The sequence below is a fragment of the Anomaloglossus baeobatrachus genome, chromosome 2, assembly GCF_048569485.1.
Source record: "Anomaloglossus baeobatrachus isolate aAnoBae1 chromosome 2, aAnoBae1.hap1, whole genome shotgun sequence".
In the NCBI taxonomy this organism is placed as follows: domain Eukaryota; kingdom Metazoa; phylum Chordata; class Amphibia; order Anura; family Aromobatidae; genus Anomaloglossus; species Anomaloglossus baeobatrachus.
In genome coordinates, this window is record NC_134354.1 from 540953502 (window position 1) to 540976205 (window position 22704).

The 22704-nt window shown below is 50.5% G+C and overlaps 1 protein-coding gene across 2 annotated transcripts in view; it reads right to left on the reverse strand.

Annotated features, from left to right (window-relative positions):
• The window catches only part of CUL4A (cullin 4A), a 156139-nt gene that overhangs the window by 64326 nt on the left and 69109 nt on the right, over nt 1–22704 (reverse strand). For both annotated transcript variants that reach the window (XM_075336644.1, XM_075336645.1), the window contains exons 10-11: nt 22530–22597; nt 5639–5757 (exon numbers count right to left, since the gene is read on the reverse strand). In XM_075336644.1, coding sequence (XP_075192759.1) covers nt 5639–5757; nt 22530–22597 — 187 coding nt within the window. The remainder of the gene's footprint in view (nt 1–5638; nt 5758–22529; nt 22598–22704) is intronic.

Consider the following 22704-nt stretch of genomic DNA (forward strand, 5'->3'; position numbering starts at 1 on the left):
GCTTACTAACGATCATCGATGGTCGCTGCTACGTCAAAGAATATGGTGACGTTGCAGCGACGTCGTTGTCGTTATGTGTGACCCCAGCTTTAGAATTTATATTATGGCAAGAAAAAAAGCAGCTAAGTAAAGAAAAACGAGTGGCAATATTACTTTAAGAAATGAAGCTCAGTCAGTCCGAACAATTGGGAAAACTTTGAAAGTGTCCCCAAGTGCAGTGGCAAAAACAAAACGCTACAAAGAAACTGGCTCACATGAGGACCGCCCCAGGAAGGGAAGACTAAGAATCACCTCTGCTGTGGAAGATAAGTTTATCCGAGTCACCAGCCTCAGAAATCGCAGGTTAAAAGCAGCTCAGATTAGAAACCAGGTCAATGCCACACAGAATTCTAGCAGCAGACACATCTCTAGAACAACTGTTAGGCCCGTTTCACACGTCAGTGAAAAACACTGCCGTTCTTCACTGACGTGTAAAACACGCCCATGTCCCTCCGTGTGGCGTGATTCACGGCACACGTGGGTTGTCTAAGTGCAATCCGGGCTCCGTTCTCCGTGGCCCGTGATTGCATTTAGAAATCAACTCACCTGTGCCCGCTCCCGCTCTCCATGGTGCTGATCGCTCCCGCGGTGCAGCATCCGGCCGGCGCTGACCCCCGCAGCAGCTGCTTCCGGGTCAGCTGTGTCGTGCATCATGAATATGCGCGACAGTAATGAGCCGGCTCAGAAGCAGCAGGGAGAACAGGCTGCACAGAGCGTCGCTGGAGCCGGGTGAGTTAAAACGCTTTTTATTTTAGAAGCACGTTTTTTTCTGGCACGTGTTTCACGGATCACATCATAGTGTGGTCCGTGGGACATCCGTGATGCCAGAAAAAAATGGACATGTCTCCGTGCAGCAATCACGGACACGGGTGCACGCTGCACGGAGACACGTCCAGTGAAAAATCACTGATGTGTGCGCAGACCCATTGATTATAATGGGTCTGCGTATGTCAGTGATTCTGGTACGTTTAAAAAAAAAAAAAAAGCACAAACGTACCAGAATCACTGACGTGTGAAAAGGGCCTTAAGAGGAGACTTTGTGCAGCAGGCCTTCATGGTAAAATAGCTGCTAGGAAACCACTGCTAAGGACAGGCAACAAGCAGAAGAGAATTGTTTGGGCTAAAGAACATAAGGAATGGACATGACACCAGTGGAAATCTGTACTTTGGTCTGATGAGTCCAAATTTGAGATTTTTAGATCCAACCACCGTGTCTTTGTGCGACGCAGAAAAGGTGAACGGATAGACTCTACATGCCTGGTTCCCACCGTGAAGCATGGAGGAGGAGGTGTGATGGTGTGGGGGTGCTTTGCTGGTGACACTGTTGGGGATTTATTCACAACTGAAGGCATACTGAACCAGCATGGCTACCACAGCATCTTGCAGCGGCATGCTATTCCATCCGGTTTGCGTTTTATTTTTCTACAGGACAATGATCCCAAACACACCTCCAGGCTGTCTAAGGGCTATTTGACTAAGAAGGAGAGTGATGGGGTGTTACGCCAGATGACCTGGCCTCCAGTCACCAGATCTGAACCCAATCGAGATGGTTTGGGGTGAGCTGGACCGCAGAGTGAAGGCAAAAGGGCCAACAAGTGCTAAGCATCTCTGGGAACTCCTTCAAGACTGTTGGAAGACCATTTCCGGTGGCTACCTCTTGAAGCTCATCAAGAGAATGCCAAGAGTGTGCAAAGCAGTAATCAAAGCAAAAGGTGGCTACTTTGAAGAACCTAGAATATAAGACATATTTTCAGTTGTTTCACACTTTTTTGTTAAGTATTTCATTCCACATGTGTTAATTCATAGTTTTGATGCCTTCAATGTGAATGTACAATGTTCAGAGTCATGAAAATAAAGAAAACTCTTTGAATGAGAAGGTGGGTCCTTCTCTGGGCCACTGATTTATTTATTGCTCATATGAGATTCTGATCTGCCTATTTTTGCTGGACACTATTCTGAGCACCTGGAAACAATGCAGTAACTGTGATCGCTCAATTAGGGTTGGGTAGGGAACTATGACTGTGCTCTGACTACAAAGGGATTCTGAAAGGAATCTACAAGTGTAAGGGTACCTTCACACTTTAGCGATGCAGCAGCGATCCGACCAGCGATCTGACCTGGTCAGGATCGCTGCTGCATCGCTACATGGTCGCTGGTGAGCTGTCAAACAGGCAGATCTCACCAGCGACCAGTGACCAGCCCCCAGCCAGCAGCGACGTGCAAGCGACGCTGCGCTTGCACGGAGCTGGCGTCTGGAAGCTGCGGACACTGGTAACTAAGGTAAACATCGGGTATGGTTACCCGATGTTTACATTAGTTACCAGCGCACACCGCTTAGCTGTGTGAGCAGGGAGCCGCGCACACTGAGCGCTGGCTCCTTGCTCTCCTAGCTACAGTACACATCGGGTTAATTAACCCGATGTGTACAGCAGCTACATGTGCAGAGAGCCGGAGCCGGCAGCACAGGCAGCGTGAGAGCGGCGGATGCTGGTAACTAAGGTAAATATCGGGTAACCACCTTGGTTACCCGATGTTTATCTTGGTTACAGCTTACCGCAGCTGCCAGACGCCGGCTCCTGCTCCCTGCTCGCTTCATTTGTCGCTCTCTCGCTGTCACACACAGCGATCTGTGTGTCACAGTGGGAGAGCCCCTTTGAAGAAAACGAACCAGGGCTGTGTGTAACGAGTAGCGATCTCGCAGCAGGGGCCAGATCGCTGCTCAGTGTCACACACAGCGAGATCGCTAATGAGGTCACTGCTGCGTCACAAAAAGCGTGACTCAGCAGCGATCTCGGCAGCGATCTCGCTGTGTGTGAAGCACCCCTAAGGCTGGGTTCACAAATCCAATGCCTCTATTCTCACTACTAGCTTTCAGTCACCGACTCTAGAAAATATATGTCCTGGCTTGGCGAGTATCTACAACTAACAGTGTTTACATGCTGGCAGACCATACAGAACACAGACGTATCCATTTATAGAAATATATTCAGGGGTATAAATAGCCAACATGAATCTCTGCTTTACAATTATGTAAATATATATTAACTAGAAGGTGGCCCGATTCTACGCATCGGGTATTCTAGAATTTACGTATTGTGTAGTTCATGTATGATTTTTGTTTTATATATATATATATATATATATATTATAGATGTTGTTGTGTGTAGTTACCAAGTGTTTGTGTAGGGCGCTGTACATGTTCTGGGTGTTGTCTGGGTGTGATGGGGGGTGAGAGCGGTGTTGTTTGTGTGTTGCGTTGTTTGTGGAGCGCTGTGTGTCTGTAGCGTTGTGTGTGTGTTGCGCGGTTTGTGTGTGTGTGGTGTGTTTTGGGGGGAGGTATGTTTTGTGCAATGTGTGTGTTGTGCGGTATGTGCGTATATTTGTGTGTGCAGCGTTGTCTGTGTGTGGGTGTCTGTGTAGGGCAGTTGTTTGTGGTTCCCAGTGTGTGTGTGTGTGGTGTGTTGTGCAGTGCGCGCGCGCGCGTGTGTGTGTGTGTGTTGGGGGGAGGTGTGCACTTCCCATCGTGCTCCATCCCCCATGCAGCGCACTCCCCATCGTGCTCCATCCCCCATGCAGCGCACTCCCCATCGTGCTCCATCCCCCATGCTGCGCACCCCCATCGTGCTCCATCCCCTATGCTGCGCACCCCCCATCGTGCTCCATCTCCCATGCTGCGCACTCCCAAACGTGCTCCATCCGCCATGCAGCGCACTCCCCATCGTGCTCCATCCCCCATGCTGCGCACTCCCAAACGTGCTCCATCCGCCATGCTGCGCACTCCCAAACGTGCTCCATCCGCCATGCTGCGCACTCCCAAACGTGCTCCATCCGCCATGCTGCGCACTCCCAAACGTGCTCCATCCGCCATGCTGCGCACTCCCAAACGTGCTCCATTCGCCATGCTGCGCCAGCATCAGCCTCTCTACCCGCAGCATCAGCCTCTCTGCCCGCAGCATCAGCCTCTCTCCTCCCAGCATCAGCCTCTCTGCCCGCAGCATCAGCCTCTCTCATCCCAGCATCAGCCACTCTGTCCCCAGCATCAGCCTCTCTGTCCCCAGCATCAGCCTCTCTGTCCCCAGCATCAGCCTCTCTGTCCCCAGCATCAGCCTCTCTGTCCCCAGCATCAGCCTCTCTGTCCCCAGCATCAGCCTCTCTGTCCCCAGCATCAGCCTCTCTGTCCCCAGCATCAGCCTCTCTCATCCCAGCATCAGCCTCTCTGTCCCCAGCATCAGCCTCTCTGTCCCCAGCATCAGCCTCTCTCATCCCAGCATCAGCCTCTCTCATCCCAGCATCAGCCTCTCTCATCCCAGCATTAGCCTCTCTGTCCCCAGCATCAGCCTCTCTCATCCCAGCATCAGCCTCTCTCATCCCAGCATCAGCCTCTCTGTCCCCAGCATCAGCCTCTCTGTCCCCAGCATCAGCCTCTCTGTCCCCAGCATCAGCCTCTCTCATCCCAGCATCAGCCTCTCTGTCCCCAGCATCAGCCTCTCTGTCCCCAGCATCAGCCTCTCTCATCCCAGCATCAGCCTCTCTCATCCCAGCATCAGCCTCTCTGTCCCCAGCATCAGCCTCTCTCATCCCAGCATCAGCCTCTCTCATCCCAGCCTTCCCCAGGATCAGCCTCCTCCAGCACGCCATGCTCCTCTGCCGACACTCACACACCCGATCGCATACACTCACACACACCCGATCGCATACACTCACACACACCCGATCGCATACACTCACACACACCCGATCGCATACACTCACACACACCCGATCGCATACACTCACACACACCCGATCGCATACACTCACACACACCCGATCGCATACACTCACACACACACGATCGCATACACTCACACACACCCGATCGCATACACTCACACACACCCGATCGCATACACTCACACACACACGATCGCACACACACATTGACGATATTGCACATACGCGCTCATACTCACAACATCCGGAGATACCACATGCTTCTGGCCATGTGATCCTCCGGCAGTTCCTGGAAGGTCACAACAGCACAGTATCGAGGCCGAGAAGCAAGCGATATCGCCGGATGCTGTGAGTGTGTGGATGCGAAGTGATGTATGTGTGAGGTGTGTGTGAGAGTGAGTGTGAGCCGGTGTACACTGGTAACTATGATACACATCGGGTAACCAAGGGACCTTAGTTACCCGATGTGTATAATGGTTACCAGCGTTCACGGCCTCCGTCAAGATCCCAGCATCGCAAGGTTATGTCTGGCGCTGCTGGGATCCTGACGGAGCCGGTGTAGAAGCAAGCGATATCCCAGGATGTTGTGAGTGTGTGGATGTGATGTGTGAGGTGTGTGTGAGAGTGAGTGTGATCTGATGTGTGTGTGTGTACTCACCTGGGAATCGGAGCTCCGTGTCAGTTGGGCCAGAGCGAGCGTGCATTGCGTGAGGGGGGCGGGGCCTGCAGAGAGACGGGGCGAGAGGCCAATCCGTGTGCGGGGGCGGGGCCATGGCGAGCCCAGTGGCCAATCAGCTTTGTGTCACCGTAAGGACACAATTTTGGAGCATGACAGACAGACAGACAGACAGAATAAGGCAATTATATATATAGATTGGTTTCATACTTTAATGTACTCCCCCCAGTGCTGGAGCAGGATTGCCTGGCCACCTCTGACCCGACTGAAGAGTTGATACATTAGAGTCATGTCTGGAACTCTGTTCTCATCCAGCATATTCTTCAATCCTGCGTGTACAAAACCACGCACAGCTATTACAGACAAGCCAGAGTACACAGGTATATGTACAGATGTATGTCACTATATACAAAAGGGAAAGAATACACTACTGTCATAGTTAAAGAGCCCTGTCACCAGGTAAAAAGGGGATGGTTTTTCCTCTTAAATTATCCCTGCTGCTCCCAAGTATTCAGTTTTCTTGTTTTTTTAAAAAAAAAATAAAAATTCAGAGATTGAATTTTTTTTTTTATTTAGTGCGGTTTATGGTCTTTAATAAGAGGATGGTGCTCACAGAGTAATAAGCAGAGCAGCCTTAAGGCACGTCCCCAGAGAATCCTGTGAGTCCCGCCCCTGAAGAATCCTGTGAGCCCCGCCCCCAGAGTAATCCTGTGAGCCCCGCCCCCAGAGAAATCCTTTGAGCCCCGCCCCCAGAGAAATCCTGTGAGCCCCGCCCCCAGAGAAATCCTGTGAGCCCCGCCCCCAGAAAAATCCTGTGAGCCCCGCCCCCAGAAAAAAACCTGTGAGCCCCGCCCCCAGAGAAATCCTGTGAGCCCCGCCCCCAGAGAAATCCTGTGAGCCCTGCCCCCAGAGAAATCCTGTGAGCCCCGCCCCCAGAGAAATCCTGTGAGCCCCGCCCCCAGAGAAATCCTGTGAGCCCGGCCCCCAGAGAATCCTGTGAGCCATGACCCCAGAAATTAGCATGGAATAAACAGCCCAATATCAAGGAACCAGAAGGTGAATTTAATGCAGAGTTTTATTTGGACCAGCGAGAATAAATAGAAAATACTGAGAATGACAGCCTGTTTTTCTGTTCATTGTGCAGTAAAAACTATCTGGCAACACGATTATACAGGTAATTACAGTGATACTAAATTTTTATCATTTTATTTCTAAATAGTCAAACTTTTAATTTGTATTTCATAATAATCAATAGTGAAAATACACAATATATATTATTAGAAAAATCTGCTTCGTTCTTCCTGGACTGATTGGTCATTTTCAAAATTCTCATTTTACCGGTAAAATCTGTATTCAGTGAAGAGAGAATGGTACATTGCTGAGATAGGAGATGGCAGTTGATACTGATGAGATTCTATCACGAAGGGAGGAGCTAGAGGCAGAGGGAGGAGCTAGAGGCAGAGCTCCGCCCCTCCATCTTATATCTACATAGAATCTCATCAGCACCAACTGCCATCTCCTATCTCAGTAATGGGAAAGTCTTCACTGAACACAGAATTCACCATTAAAATCTGAATTTTGAAACTGAATTGATCAGTCCGGGAAGAATGAAGCAGATTCTCTGATCAGATAGATTGTAAAAAACGGATTTTTGTGTACTCACCGTAAAATCGTTTTCTCTTAGCCATCATTGGGGGACACAGGACCATGGGTGTTATGCTGCCTATCCATAGGAGGACACTAAGTAGATGCAAAAGCATAGCTCCTCCTCTGCAGTATACACCCCCTGGCCGGGCCATGCAAGCTCAGTTTTAGTACACAAGCAGTAGGAGAAAAAAACAGTAAAAACTTACCTCAACAGAGAAACATGAGAAAACAAAGAGTCATAACCAAATAAGGTACTGAGAGAACCAAGGCCCAACAGGGCAACAGGGTGGGTGCTGTGTCCCCCAATGATGGCTAAGAGAAAACGATTTTACGGTGAGTACATAAAAATAAGTTTTTCTCTGACGCCTCATTAGGGGACACAGGACCATGGGACGTCCAAAAGCAGCCCATGGGTGGGAAACATAAAAGAAGACAACACAACCCAAGGACTAGGAACCAGTCCCAGACAGCCTGGAGCGCCTGCTGAGAGAGGTGCTCTACTGCCGTTTGCAGAATTTTCCTACCCAGATTTGCCTCAGTTGAAACCTGGGTATGGACTCTGTAATGCTTTGAAAACGTATGTAGGCTAGACCAGGTCGCAGCCTTACACACTTGTTCCACTGAAGCCTGATGCCGAATGGTCCACGAAGCGCCAACTGCTCGCGTGGAATGAGCCCGCAGCCCACTAGGAATGGGCTTGAGTTGCAAGCGGTAGACTTCCTGGATCGCAGAGCGAATCCAGCGAGCCAGCGACGCCTTTGAAGCTGCCTGTCCCTTCTTAGGCCCCTCAGGAATGACGAACAAAGAGTCCGCTTTCCTAAAGGGGGCTGTCCAGGATATGTAATATCTGAGAGCTCTGACGAGGTCTAACGAATGCAGAGACCTTTCCACCCTATGAACCGGGTGTGGACAAAAGGAAGACAGAACAATGTCCTCGTTCAAATGAAACGGGGTAAGAACCTTTGGAAGGAAATCCGGAAGGGGGCGCAGAACCACCTTGTCCTGGTGAAAGATCAGAAAAGGCTCGCGGCAAGAGAGTGCTGCAAGCTCCGAAACCCGTCTGATGGACGTAATTGCCATCAAGAATGTTACCTTCCAGGACAGAAGAGCAAGGGAGGATTCCTTGAGGGGTTCAAAGGGAGACCTCTGGAGACCGTCCAGAACGAGGTTGCGGTCCCATGGTTCCAGCGGCCGTTTGTACGGGGGAACTAGATGGGAAACGCCCTGGAGGAAGGTCTTGACTTGCGGTTTTTGAGCCAGGCGGCATTGGTAGAAGATTGAGAGCGCTGAGACCTGCCCTTTAAGGGAACTGAGAGCCAACCCCGCTTGCAATCCAGACTGTAGAAAGTCGACAATTCTGGGGATGGCCAGAGGCATAGGCTGGATGTTAGTTTCCCTGCACCATGAAAGGAAGATTATTCCACGTACGGTGGTAAATGCGGGATGAAGCAGGCTTTCGGGCGCTGATCATGGTGGCAATAACCGCTGGGGAGAATCCCGCTCTTGTTAATACCCAGGTCTCAATGGCCACGCCATCAGCTTCAGGGCTCTGGAGTTCTGATGGGAAATGGGTCCTTGGGTCAGCAAGTCTGGGATGTCTGGAAGGCGCCACGGTGCGTCTGTGAGCATTTGTACTAATTCAGCGTACCAGGTGCGCCTGGGCCAGTCCGGTGCTATCAGTATCACCGGGACTCCCTCTGCCTTGATCTTCCTGATTACCCGCGGCAGCAGGGCTAGAGGTGGAAATATGTAAGGCGGGCGGAAGTGGTGCCAGGAGCAAACTAGAGCATCCGCGCAGATGGACTGCGGGTCGCGTGACCTGCCTATGAACGCGGGTACCCTTTGCATTCAACCTTGAGGCCATTAGGTCCACGTCTGGTGTGCCCCAAGCGAGTGCAGATGTGTAGAAACACATCTGGGTGGAGAGACCATTCTCCGGCAGCCAGGCCTTGGCGACTCAAAGTCTGCTGCCCAGTTCTCTACCCCCGGTAAGTGTACTGCTGATATCACTGATCCCGTCGATTCAGCCCAGCTGAGGATCTTGTGGGCCTCGAGATAAGCCGCTTTGCTGCGGGTGCCCCCCTGCCGATTGATACAGGCTACAGCTGTCGCATTGTCCGATTGGACTCGAATCTGATGACCCGCTAGCAGAGGGCAGAACGCTCTGAGTGCGAGGAAGATCGCGCTGAGTTCCAGGATGTTGATGGGTAGGAAAGACTCCTGGGGCGTCCAACGTCCTTGAGCAGTGTGGTGCCGGTACACTGCTCCCCAGCCTAGGAGGCTGGAGTCCGTGGTCAGGACCAGCCAGTTCACTGGGAGAAAAGATCTCCCCTTCGATAGGGATAAGGACCGAAGCCACCAGCGGAGTGCGTACCTGACTGAAGGCGTCAGGTGAAGATGTCTGTCCAGGGAGAAGGGGCTCTTGTCCCAGGCCGCTAGAAGGGCTAGCTGCAGTGGGCGGAGGTGCAGTTGAGCAAAGGGTATTGCTTCCATAGCCGCCACCATCCTGCTGAGCACTTTCATGCTGAATCGAATGGAGCGAGACGGAAGACGTAGAAGGCAGCGTACCGCTCGTTGAAGAGCGAACACCTTGTCCTGAGGGAGAAGGATCAAGCCCTGACGGGTGTCCAGGGACATGCCCAGGAAGGTGACGGATCGTGATGGGACCGGGGATGATTTGTCCAAATTCACTAGCCACCCTAAGCGGGATAGGGTGTTCACAGTGATCTGTACGCTGGTTGAGCAGTCGCGGAAGGAGGGGGCCTTGATGAGAAGGTCGTCCAAGTAAGGGAGAACGACTACTCCCCTGGCGTGAAGGACGCTCATGGCGGCCGCCATGATTTTGGTGAAGACCCTTGGTGCGGTGGCAAGGTCGAAGGGTAGAGCTACGAATTGAATGTGGGAGTCCTGAATTGCGAAGCGGAGGAACTTTTGGTGATCTAGGAATTCCCCTTCGACCATGGATGCAATAATGGACCTTAGGGACTCCATTCTGAATCTCCGTACGTGCACATGTTTGTTTAGTGTTTGAGGTCTAGGATGGGTCGAACTGACCCATCCTTTTTGGGGACCACAAAGAGATTGGAATAAAAAACCCCTGAACTTCTCGTCGTCTGGGACAGGTATTATCACTCCTGCTGTTTGGAGCGAGTGGATTGCTGAGAAAAAAGCTTTGCGTCATTTTCGAGTCTTTGGGGGGTTTGAGAGAAAGAACCGACTCGGGGGTCGGGTCCGAAATTCTATGTGGTAACCGGAAGACACAAGGTCTCGCACCCATTTGTCGTCTGAGGCGGCAGCCCAGATGTGTTGAAAGAGCCGCATACGACCTCCTACAATGAGTGTGTCTTCCGGGGTGCCGAAGGAGTCATGAGGGGGGAAAACATCGTGGCCGAGTCTCCCTAGTCCTGGACTGTTTCGGTCTAGGCTGCCATGACGAAGTGGGTTTCGGGGAGAGCTGAGAAGGCCGGTTCCTGTGTAGTCCGCGGCTGGTGGCGGGGACAGCACAGGATGTCGACCAACCAAATGAGTTCCGAAAGGAGCGGAACGAGGACTGTGGACGTCTGGTGAAGGACGTCCCGGATTTCAGCTGGGGGAGGGAGGTACTCTTTCCTCCCGTGGCATCAGAAATGAGCTTGTCCAGACGTTCGCCAAACAATCGGTCTGGAAACAAAAAGGGAAGGCCCGTGAGAGACTTCTTGGAGGCAGAGTCCGCTCGCCATTGTCGGAGCCAGAGAGCTCTACGGATGGCTATGGTATTTAAGACGGCAAACGCTGTGCAGGTAGCTGTTACCTCTGTGAAGGTATGAGTGAACTGGGATTCCTCAAGCAAAGTGTTAAGGGAGTCTGCCCAGACCGAGATTGCCTTTGCGACCCACACAGAGGCAAAGGAGGGCGAGAGGGAGGAACCCGCAGCTTCAAAAGCAGAGCGGGCGAGGTGCTACACCTGTCTGTTGGGTCCTTGATGGAGGAACCATCGGTAAAGACAGGAGCGTCTTTGTGGTAAGGCGGGAGACCGGGGGGTCGACTGAGGGCGGATCGGCCCAGCCCTTAGGGGCAGGTGAGGCAAAAGGGTACCGGGACTCCATGAGTTTTCGGTTACCGAAGCGCCTGTCAGGCTTCTCCCTTTGCTTTGTGAGGATATCCCGAAACTCTGGGTGATCAGCGAAAACCTTTTGGGGTTTCCTTGCCCTTTGGTTGATTGCTGCAATAAGGAAGTCTATTGCAGTTTGATCATCTGGGGGTGATGAAACCAAGGAATAATCCTGGTACAAACAGCATTCTCCCTCCTCCAGCTCATCAGAAGCTGTGGAGCAAGTGGGAGAGCCTGCCCTGTGTGCTCCCGAGGGAGAGGCCGCTGGAGACACCCGGCCGTGTGCTCTTTTCCTGATCCCTGCAACCGGTGAAGCATATGCCCGGATTACCTCAGAAGGATCCTCCATAGGGGTATCCTCAGGCTGCGTTCCGTCTAGGGACCCAGAAGGTTTTGGAGGACGACATTGCATAGCCAGAACCAGGTTCTGTGACAGTTTTTCCATGGATTGGGACAAAAACTGTGCCCATTCCGGTGGGCTGGGGGCCCTAGGCTCTGGGCTGCCGGTTGCGGCGGTGGTGGCAGGTGGGTCTTGGGGGGCTATAGGGGCACAGGACTCACAGAGAGAAGAGGTGTGTTTACATGGTAGCTCAGCGTGGCAGGCAGTGCAGGCTGATTAATAGACTATGTGGGCCTTAGTACTCTTAGATTTCTGCATGTTCCTAATAGGAGTATGCCAGAAGGGGGAGCAATTAAATGTTGAATGTTTCATTTCATTTTCATGTCATCAACCTTGGCCTGTTGTGCAGGGGCCATGCTAATATGCTAATCAATCTTCTGTGTAGCTCTGCCTTTGAGCATATGTGCTGCCGAAGCTAGCACTGCTGAGCAGAGCTACAATTGAAGCAAACCCCTCACCAGAATCAGCCGATGACCCTGTCCTCAGGAGGGATTAAGCTCTATGAAGATCTTCGCACGCTTTCCTGGGGGGGCGGGGCTTAGCGCTAAAAGAGCGGGAAGATGAGTCAGTGTGCCCCCCACTGCTGTGGGTAGTAAAAAACGGCGGGAAGGGAGCTTCTGAGTTTTCCTCCCTGTCCCTACAGTCAGCACACAGCTTGTCACCGGTGGTTATCAGCCGGCTTTTCTGCTAGAGAAAATAAAAAGAGCAAATAAAAACAGCGTGAGTCCCTGAGCCCTGGGCCCTCCCCCCTACCACCAGGAAATTATCTGCAAGACTTTCTGCAAACAGCAGAACTTCCCCCTCCTCCAGCCAGTAAGCTAGAGAAGTTAACACTGTGTGTGCAGGATCCTTGCACATAATAAATACTGTAAATGTCCTGGGAGCCTTCTCTGCAGCGTCTTTTCTCCCTTTGTCTGGGAAAGCAGTCAGGGGGGATCTCACCTTAAAACACTGCTTTCCAGGCAGTGAAAATAGCAGAGTCAGCTTGCTGTGTCGGTGTCATATTCAACTCAGAGCCTGCCTAGAGGGGCTGAGGAATTGGGCTATAGGGGCACAGGCCTCTACCCTGGGCTTTGGAAAATCGGTGTCTGTGGAACCCGTCGTCCAGCCCAGGATCCAGCGTCGAAGGAGGGGGTACGTGGAGGCGACACTCCACGTTCCCGCCCATTGATGGTAGTGGGAGATCGGTCCCAAAGGAAACAGTCGCCCTCAAAAAATAACAAACCTTGAAAGGAAGTGCCTCCTACAGACACTAAGCTAAAACTGAGCTTGCCTGTCCCGGCCAGGGGGTGTATACTGCAGAGGTGGAGCTATGCTTTTGCATCTACTTAGTGTCCTCCTATGGATAGGTAGCATAACACCCATGGTCCTGTGTCCCCCAATGAGGCGTCAGAGAAATTGTAGATTTTCATATGTAGAAATTAAAATGATGGTTACGCTTTAAAAAGGAAAATAATTATGTTTTTGTCATCACTTTATGAGACCCGTATCAAGCTATGGGCTCTACAATAGATGCTACACCGACCCTGCACAACATAACTGACACTGTCAGAGATTAACAGTGGTATTTAAGATGTTAAACACTGTTTTTCCAGTTGGACAAAACTATATTTGATGCAGTGGTCATGTGACATTGTTAAAGAGAACCTGTCACCAGGTTTTCCCCCATATAAAGTATGGCCAGCATCTTTCAGCCCTCTGTTATAGTTTTCTGGTATGCTATATATATGTCCCCAATCTGCTCTGGAAGATGCAAAAAAAAGAGCTCTTATTATACTCACAGAAGGTCCAGTCCTATGGGCGTCTCTGGTCTCGATTCGGCACCTCTCTACTTGGGATCATCGTCCTACTTCACTGCTTGGTGTGGATGACACATTCTACGTCATCCACACAGTGTCTTCCATCATGCGTTTATGCAAGCGCACTTCTCTCTGCCTTGCCAAGGGCAGAGCAAAAAGAGAATTTTGTTTACTTACCGTAAATTCTTTTTCTTATAGTTCCGACATGGGAGACCCAGACCACGGGTGTATAGCTACTGCCTCCGGAGGACACACAAAGTACTACACTCAAAACGTGTAGCTCCTCCCTCCGGCTATATACACCCCCTGGATGACAATCTAACCAGTTCAGTGCAAAAGCTGAAGGAGGACATCCACCCATAAGTAGAGATAGAGTAAAACTCGGAAAAACCGGAACTCTGTCTACAACAACAGCCCGTGAAAACACACGGAACAAAAACTGCCAACAGGCAACAGGGAGGGTGCTGGGTCTCCCATGTCGGAACTATAAGAAAAAGAATTTACGGTAAGTAAACAAAATTCTCTTTTTCTTCATCGTTCCTTCCATGGGAGACCCAGACCATGGGACGTTCCAAAGCAGTCCATGGGTGGGAAATAAACCAAACTGAGAAGTAGGCAAAACCTAACTTCACAAATGGGCGACAGCCGCCTCAAGGATGCGTCTGCCCAAGCTCGCATCTGCCGAAGCATGAGCATGCACTTGGTAGTGCTTCGAAAAAGTGTGCAGACTGGACCAAGTGGCAGCCTGACAAACCTGCTGAGCCGTAGCCTGGTGTCTGAAAGCCCAGGAGGCACCGACAGCTCTGGTCGAGTGCGCCTTAATCCCCGGCGGGGGAGGCACCTGAGAACACTGGTAGGCATCGGCGATAGCCGACCTAATCCAACGAGCTAGGGTCGGTTTAGAAGCAGAGAGACCCTTGCGCTGACCCGTGGTTAGCACAAAAAGTGAGGTGCACCGCCTAAAAACGGCGGTGCGTGTCAAGGTGTGCAACGCCTTCTCAAAGCGATGCACAGGGGCCGGACAAAGAGAGGGCAATGAAATGCCCTGGTTAAGGTGGAAAGAAGACACCACCTTAGGGAGAAAGTCCGGAGTCGGACGAAGAACCACCTTGTCTTGGTGAAACACCAAAAAGGGGGATTCCGAAGAGAGCGCAGCCAAATCAGAAACTCTCCTGAGAGAAGTTATGGCTACTAGAAAAACAACTTTCTGTGAAAGTCTAAACAAGGGAACCTCCCTAAGAGGCTCAAGGGGGGGTTTCTGTAAGGCCGTGAGGACCAGATTAAGGTCCCAGGGATCCAAAGGCCGCCGGTAAGGAGACATGATGTGAGCTGCGCCCTGCATGAAGGTGCGCACCTGAGCCAGTCGGGCGATACGCCGCTGGAATAATACCGACAGAGCCGACACCTGTCCTTTGAGGGAATTGAGGGACAGTCCTAGCTGTAGACCAGACTGTAGAAAAGACAGGATGGTCGGCAAGGAGAACGGCCAAGGAGCATGGTCGGAAGAGCGACACCAGGACAGGAAGATCCTCCAAGTCCTGTGATAAATCTTGGCCGAAGAAGACTTCCGAGCCTGAGTCATAGTGGAGATGACCTCAGAGGGAATACCTGAAGCCGACAGGATCCAGGACTCAAGAGCCACGCCGTCAATCTCAGAGCCGCGGAATTCTGGCGGAAAAAACGGACCTTGAGAGAGAAGGTCTGGGCGGTCTGGGAGATGCCACGGCACCTCTACAGACAGGCGGAGCAGGTCTGGGTACCAAGCTCGCCTGGGCCAGTCCGGAGCAATGATTATGACCCGACGGCCCTCCATTCTGATCTTGCGCAGAACCCTGGGCAAGAGAGCTAGCGGGGGAAACACGTAAGCCAGACGGAACTGGGACCAATCCTGAACCAGCGCATCCGCTGCGAAGGCCTGAGGATCGTGGGAGCGAGCCACGTAAACCGGAACCTTGTTGTTGTGCCGGGATGCCATTAGATCCACTTTCCGGAGTACCCCACTTGCGGCAGATTGACCTGAAGACTGCCGGGTGTAGGGCCCACTCGCCGCTGTCCACGGTTTGACGGCTGAGATAATCGGCCTCCCAGTTTTCTACGCCTGGGATGTGGACTGCTGATATGGTGGACTTGGAGTCCTCCGTCCACTGGAGGATTCGTTGAACCTCCAACATCGCCAGGCGGCTGCGAGTTCCGCCCTGGTGATTGATGTAGGCAACCGTTGTCGCGTTGTCCGACTGGACTCGAATGTGCCTGCCCGCCAACAGGTGGTGCAAGGCTAGGAGAGCTAGAAACACAGCTCTGATCTCCAGCACATCGATCGGGAGGGCTGATTCGGACGGAGTCCAAGTGCCCTGTGCTCTGTGATGGAGAAAAACTGCTCCCCAACCGGAGAGGCTGGCATCTGTGGTGAGAATCACCCAGGACGGAGTCAGGAAGGAGTGTCCCTGTGACAGAGAGGGGGGCCGAAGCCACCACTGAAGAGAGCTCCTGGCCTGTGGCGACAGAGCCACTAGCTTGTGCAGGGAAGAGGTCCGCTTGTTCCAACAGCGGAGAATGTCCAACTGCAGGGGACGCAGATGGAACTGTGCAAATGGAACCGCTTCCATTGACACCACCATCTGACCCAGCACCTGCATGAGGTGTGGAATGACGGCGGTGCCTCAGCAGAGAGCGCACCGCTAGCTGAAGGGACTGCTGTTTGACCAAGGGCAACTTCACAAGTGCCGGCAGAGTCTCGAATTGCATCCCTAGGTACAGAAGCCCCTGGGACGGGGTCAGAGTTGACTTGGACAGGTTGACAAGCCACCCGAACTGAACAAGCGTGGCGAGAGTGAGCGAGACACTCCGCTGGCAGTCTGTCCTGGATGAGGCCTTGACTAGAAGGTCGTCCAGGTAGGGGATTACTGCCAACCCCTGGAGATGCAGAACCGCAACCACTGCTGCCATGACCTTGGTGAAAACACGCGGGGCCGTGGCTAACCCGAAGGGGAGAGCCACGAATTGGAAATGTTCCTCTCCGATTGCAAAGCGGAGCCAACACTGGTGTGAAACCGCGATAGGCACGTGCAGATAGGCATCCCTGATGTCGATGGATGCCAGAAAATCTCCCTGGGTCATTGATGCAATGACCGATCTGAGAGACTCCATGCGAAAACGCCGCACCTGAACATGCTTGTTGAGAAGCTTGAGATCCAGGATGGGCCGGAAGGAACCGTCCTCTTGCGGACTAGGAAGAGGTTGGAGTAGAAACCTCTGAACCGTTCCCGAGCGGGAACCGGAACAATAACACCGTTGGCCTGCAGGGATGCCACGGCCTGAGAGAAGGCGGCGGCCTTGGAGCAGGGGGGAGTTGACAGAAAAAATCTGTTTGGCGGGCTGGAGGAAAATTCTATCCTGTAGCCGTGGGAGATGATATCCCGCACCCACTGATCGGAGACGTGTTGAAACCACACGTCGCCAAAGCGGGAGAGCCTGCCACCGACCAAGGACGTTGCTGGCGCAGCCAGTCAGTCAAGAGGGGGCTGCCTTAGTGGCAGCGGCTCCTCCGGACTTCTGAGGACGCGGCTTTGCGCGCCAGATGGGTTTACGATCCTTGGCTGCGGTAGTGGACGAGGCTGAGGGCTTAGAGGCTGACCAGTTAGAGGAACGAAAGGAACGAAACCTCGATTGGTTCCTGCCCTGGACAGGTCTCTTGGCTTTAGCTTGTGGCAAGGAAGTACTCTTCCCTCCAGTAGCTTCCTTAATTATTTCATCCAGTTGTTCACCAAACAGCCGGGACCCAGCAAAGGGGAGGCCCGCAAGGTACTTCTTAGAAGAAGCGTCTGCCTTCCACTCTCGAAGCCACAAAATCCTACGGATCGCGAGAGAGTTAGCGGAGGCCACCGCCGTGCGGTGAGAAGCCTCCAGAATGGCAGACATGGCGTAGGATGAAAAAAGACGAAGCCTGAGAAGTTAAAGACTCCATCTCAGGCATAGAGTCCCTGGTGAGGGAATGTATCTCCGCCAGTGAGGCAGAGACTGCCTTAAGAGCCCACACTGCCGCAAAAGACGGGGAGAAGGAGGCTCCTGCCGCCTCAAATACAGACTTGGCCAGAAGGTCAACCTGGCGGTCAGTGGGATCCTTAAGAGAGGTGCCATCAGCCACCGCTACGACTGTGCGGGCTGAGATTCTAGACACTGGAGGGTCTACCTTTGGGGACTGAGCCCACTCCTTCACCACCTCTGGCGGAAAGGGAAAACGGTCATTAGAAGTACGCTTTGGAAAGCGTTTGTCAGGACAGGCCCTGGGTTTGGTGACAGTGGCCTGAAAACTGGAGTAGTTAAAAAAACGTACTCCGAGCCTTCTTAGGTGAGGCAAACTGATGTATCTCCACCAGAGAGGCTGGTTCCTCGGACACTGGTGTCGTGAGGTTCAGGACGGAGTTAATGGACGCAATCAAGTCACTAACATCCGCATCAACCTCAGACAAGGCAATGGGGTACCTAGAGCTAGCGTCTGAACCCACAGTAAAAGTATCCTCCTCGCCCTGCACCTCGGCCCGTGAATCAGAGCCGTGGGACGAGGAAGGAGAAGGGTCCCTGCGTCTCGGTTTAGGAGGACGGGGTCCTAAAACATGCTCTGAGGGCTCTGCAGAGCTCGGAGCAACAGAGACGGCCTGAGAAGGGGGCTGATTCATGGTCAGCAGTGTCCGGGACAGTTGTCCCATAGAGTCGGCAAAAGACTGGGAAATAGCTCTGGAAAAAGATGCTACCCAGGCCGGGGGATCAGTCACCGGGGCTGGAGCGGCCGGAGGAACCCCTGAGGAGGCTCCAGGCTGAGGGACCACCATGTTAGAGCAGGCATCACAATGTGGTATGTGCTTGGCTCTGGCAGGATGAGCTTACAAGCAGTGCATATAGCGTACAGCTTTGCAGCCTTGCTCCTAGTGACAGACATGCTGCTGAGGTGGAGGCTCTGCAGCTAGAATACACTCCTGTAGAATGCCCTGAGAGTGTATAATAAAAAGTCCACAACCAGAGGTTGTGGCTTACCAGACCGCTCTCTGTGTGCCCTCCGGATTCCACAACTCAGAGCCCCAGTGAAGCGTCAGAGCAGCTGCAGCATCCAGCGCCGATCAGTGTAAGAACGCTGAGAAAATGGCGCTGGAAGGAGGAGGGGGGCGGGGAGAAGCCCAAGAGCGGGAAAACGGAGGGCCAAGGAGAGATACAGGGGAGGGAACATCTCCACAGAAAGGAGTGTCCTCCCCTCTGCTGGCCGGCCGGTGGGCGGCGTCACGCTATGCATCTGCATGAATGACATGCAGGGAAGCCGAAACCGAAACTAGGCCCAAACTGAAGCCGGGGCCTAGATTTTTAACGTGCGGCCGACGAGCAGGCACCCCCGGCGCGGTTCTCCGGAAAAACACCGAGAACCGGCCGGAATTACAGTAAAAGACAAACAACATACTCTCCCCTCAATAAAAGTACCCGGGACCCCTGAAAAACGTCTCAATACTTAGCTTTTGAGACGCAGGGCCATGTCCCTGCGGGAAGGCGAAATGCTCCGTCCAGCAGGAACCTGACAGGGCTGCGGATGGAGACCGGTCTCCTGCACAGCAGAGAGGACCGAGATGGCTCCCACTTCAAACCAGAGCCTGAAAAGGATGTTGAAGGAGTGTGGCATGTGAAGGCTCCAGCCTTTGAAAGTCAACCTTAACAGCACCGCCGACACAGTGGGGTGTGAAGGGACATGCCGGGAGTCCAGATTGGACCCGCTTTTCTTCCCTATCTTTAAAAATAAAATCTTAAAAATGAAAAATCAGAGAATGCATGTGTGTGTGTGATCCTCCTGAAACACAAAGCATTGAACTGGTTAGATTGTCATCCAGGGGGTGTATATAGCCGGAGGGAGGAGCTACACGTTTTGAGTGTAGTACTTTGTGTGTCCTCCGGAGGCAGTAGCTATACACCCGTGGTCTGGGTCTCCCATGGAAGGTACGATGAAGAAAGTAGTTTATTGTGCATGCGCCAACTTTACCTACGGGTTATCCGTGCTCTTTGGTCTTTCCCTAAGCATCAGTACTTTGCTCAGCACTCAGTAGGGCAGAGAGAAGTGTGCAGTCCTCCTTCCCTGCTCCTTGTGGATGATACATCCAATGTCAACCCCATTCTCCACACAGTCTCCCCATCACGCTCCTGTGCAGGCGCACTTCTCTCTGCCCTGTCGAAGGAAGTGCAAAGTACTTTAGCGTGCACGTGCCAGCTTTATCTATGGGTTATTGGCACTCTTTGATCTTTCCCAGCGTATGAGCATACAGTACTCTGTCCGGCAGGGCAGCGAAAAGTGCGACTGCACAGGAGTCTAATCGGAGAGACTGTGTGGATCATGTAGGAAGCATCAGCCACATGAAGCAGGGAAGAAGGACGGCATCACAAGAAGAGCGGCGGAGGTGCCAGATCAAGACCAGCGATGCCCATCAGACCGGATCTTCAGTGAGTATAATAAAAGCTCTTTTTTCTGTATTGCAGAGCAGATGAGGACATATATACAACATATCAGAAAACTGTAAAAGAAGGCTGAAAGATGCTTTATATGGGAAAAACCTGGTGACAGGTTCTCCTTTACGTAAATTAACTGACAGGGACACAGTGCAGAGATTCAAGGAACACCACCAGTCCAGGTGATAAGTATACCTTTTTTATTTTATGCTGCACCCTGGGGATACATATAAGGGGTTGTCCTTTATTAAGGATCTCCCTGCTCTCCTGACAACTGGGTGATGACATTCCTTTTGTCAAAGGGGTGTACCTCTACAAAGACAGCACTGATTGGACAGTGAGACTGTGTTAGGACACATCACCTGGAAATAACCAGTTTACTAGCCTATCATAAACCTCAGTAACAATATTCAAACCCCACATGGACGCTTCAAACAAAATGTTGATGGGAATTTTTGTTTTACTTAATAAAATGATAAAATGGTAAAACTATTAAATATGTTAAACTTTAGTACAAATACTGAAACCAAAAGGTACATTAAAGCATAAGCAGTGAGATGATCATCTACATATAGGATGTGAAGACTTCACATTATCGGCTGGAGGAAACCATTTCTACTAGCATTATGTAAGGCTAGGGCTGTTTCTCCACTTCATATCTCACTGTATGTGTAACAGCTGTGTGTAAGGATTCACTGAGGCTAGGAAACCTCTACGAGATCGCAAGTTTGGAGCATTGCAAATCCACAGCTATTTTTGAGGAAATAGGCAACTATAATGAAATTACAAGTAAAAAAAGTACAGACAGGTAAAAACAAGTCATCAATGGACAACCCTTCAAGTGCATGTGTACACCCAGAGGAAAAATCTACAATAACAGTGATATATGCCCTACAGCTAGTGTTTTCTAAAGGTAAAAGGTTTGGACTACAGGTGGCCAGTTCATCAGCCGAAATCTTCTTCTGTGAAGCCATGCTGTTCTGATGGATGCTGTATATGTTTATGTTATATGGATGCAGTATACGGTTTACGATGGTCATGAAGAAATATGCAAGGCCTTCCCTGAAGTAGATATTGTTTGGATGAGACCCTATCTGGGTCTAAAACCTCTATATAGTGCTCAGCATTGATGGTGCCTTTCATGATGTGTAAGCTGCCCATGCCATAGACACTAATGCAATCCTATATCATTAGGGATGCAGGTTTTGAACTGTACGCTAAGAAGCTGCATGGTCCATTTCTTCTTCAGTCCACAAGACAAGATGTCCATAGTTTCCATAAAAAAAATAAAAACGTTTGATTTATCTGACCACAGATTAGTTTCCTATTTTGCCTCAGTCCATTTTAAATGAACTTTGGCCCAGAGAAGACGTCAGCATTTCTGCATTGTATTGATCAATGGCTTCTTCTTTGCATAATAAAGCTTTAACTTTTATTAGAGGATTTCACAGTGAACTGTGCTCACAGAGAATGATTTTTGGAAGTATTTCTGAGCCCTTGCAGTGATTTGCATGACTGAATCATGCCCGTTTTTAATGCAGTGCCACCTGTGGAGCCAGAGAAAACGAGTATCCATTTTGCACATGGAGTTCTTCAGAATCTTTTGATATTAAAGTAGTGTAGATTATGGGAAATTTAAAGTCTTTGAAATGTTATGCTAAGGACCATTTTTCTCAAATTATTCCATGATTTTCAGATGTGGTTGTTCGCGATTGGTGAACCTCTGACCATCTTTGCTTTCGAGAGACTCTGCCTCTCTATCATGCTCTTTTATAAACAACCACATGACTTGAACATTGATTCTCCAGCTGTTCTTCATTAATACCACTTAATTTGTAAGTCTTTTGTTAACCCTATCCCAACTTGTTATCGATATGTTGGCACCATCAGTTTCTAAGTGGATTTCATTTTCTAAAATGAAATGGAAAATGGTCTAACCTTACCCTTCTGATATATGTTCTATATTATCTTGTGAATAAAATATGAGATTTCCTAACCATTACATACTTGTTTACTTTGCATTTTACACGGTTCTTCGTCTTTTGGGGAATTGTGGTTGTATTTTAGTATACCGTAGAAATATCTGACTAAGAAAATCTAAAAGCACTTATGCTTCTAACTTTGTGAAAACCAAACGTTATGTCAGTTTCAAAATATTTTGGCCAACACTTTTCATTTTTGTAAGTAGAGCACAGAGGCGATAGTGCCACCTTATGGCAGAATGAAGGCATTAACATTCCCTTTCCCCCGCCTTCTTCTGCACATTTTTATGTCCAGGAACACAGAGTTATGGGTGGTGCAGTTATTAGGTAACTTATTTAGATGTCAATGCTGGCAGAAACCTCTTCATCCATAGACATAATGACATCTGTGGATAAAAAAAAACAAACACAAAAACCACAAAAGACAATCTGTCTATGTGCGCGGCAAATTGATAGGACAAATACTGCAAACATAAAATAGTGTGTGTGTGTGTATATATATATATATATATATATATATATATATATATATATATATATATATATATATATATATATATATATATATATATATATATATCTCAAAGTAGCTTTTTTGGTATTTCCTATTTTGGCTTTCCTAAATCCTTGACAAAAAATTAAGGTCAGGATGAACAACTACTGTATTGATTTCAGAGCCGAAACAAAAATTCAAAGGCAGAGTTACCTTTTTGCAAGATGGCAACCAAGTGTTCTCCTAGTAGTTGTTTCTCCACACAAGCGATCAAAGGCTTGCTGCATGATAAAACACGGGTCTCATTAAATTGTGAAGCATTTGCAAATGGTTCAATGCCAGCAGTTAAATATATAGCAAATCAGTGCAAACATCCCTGCCATGTCTA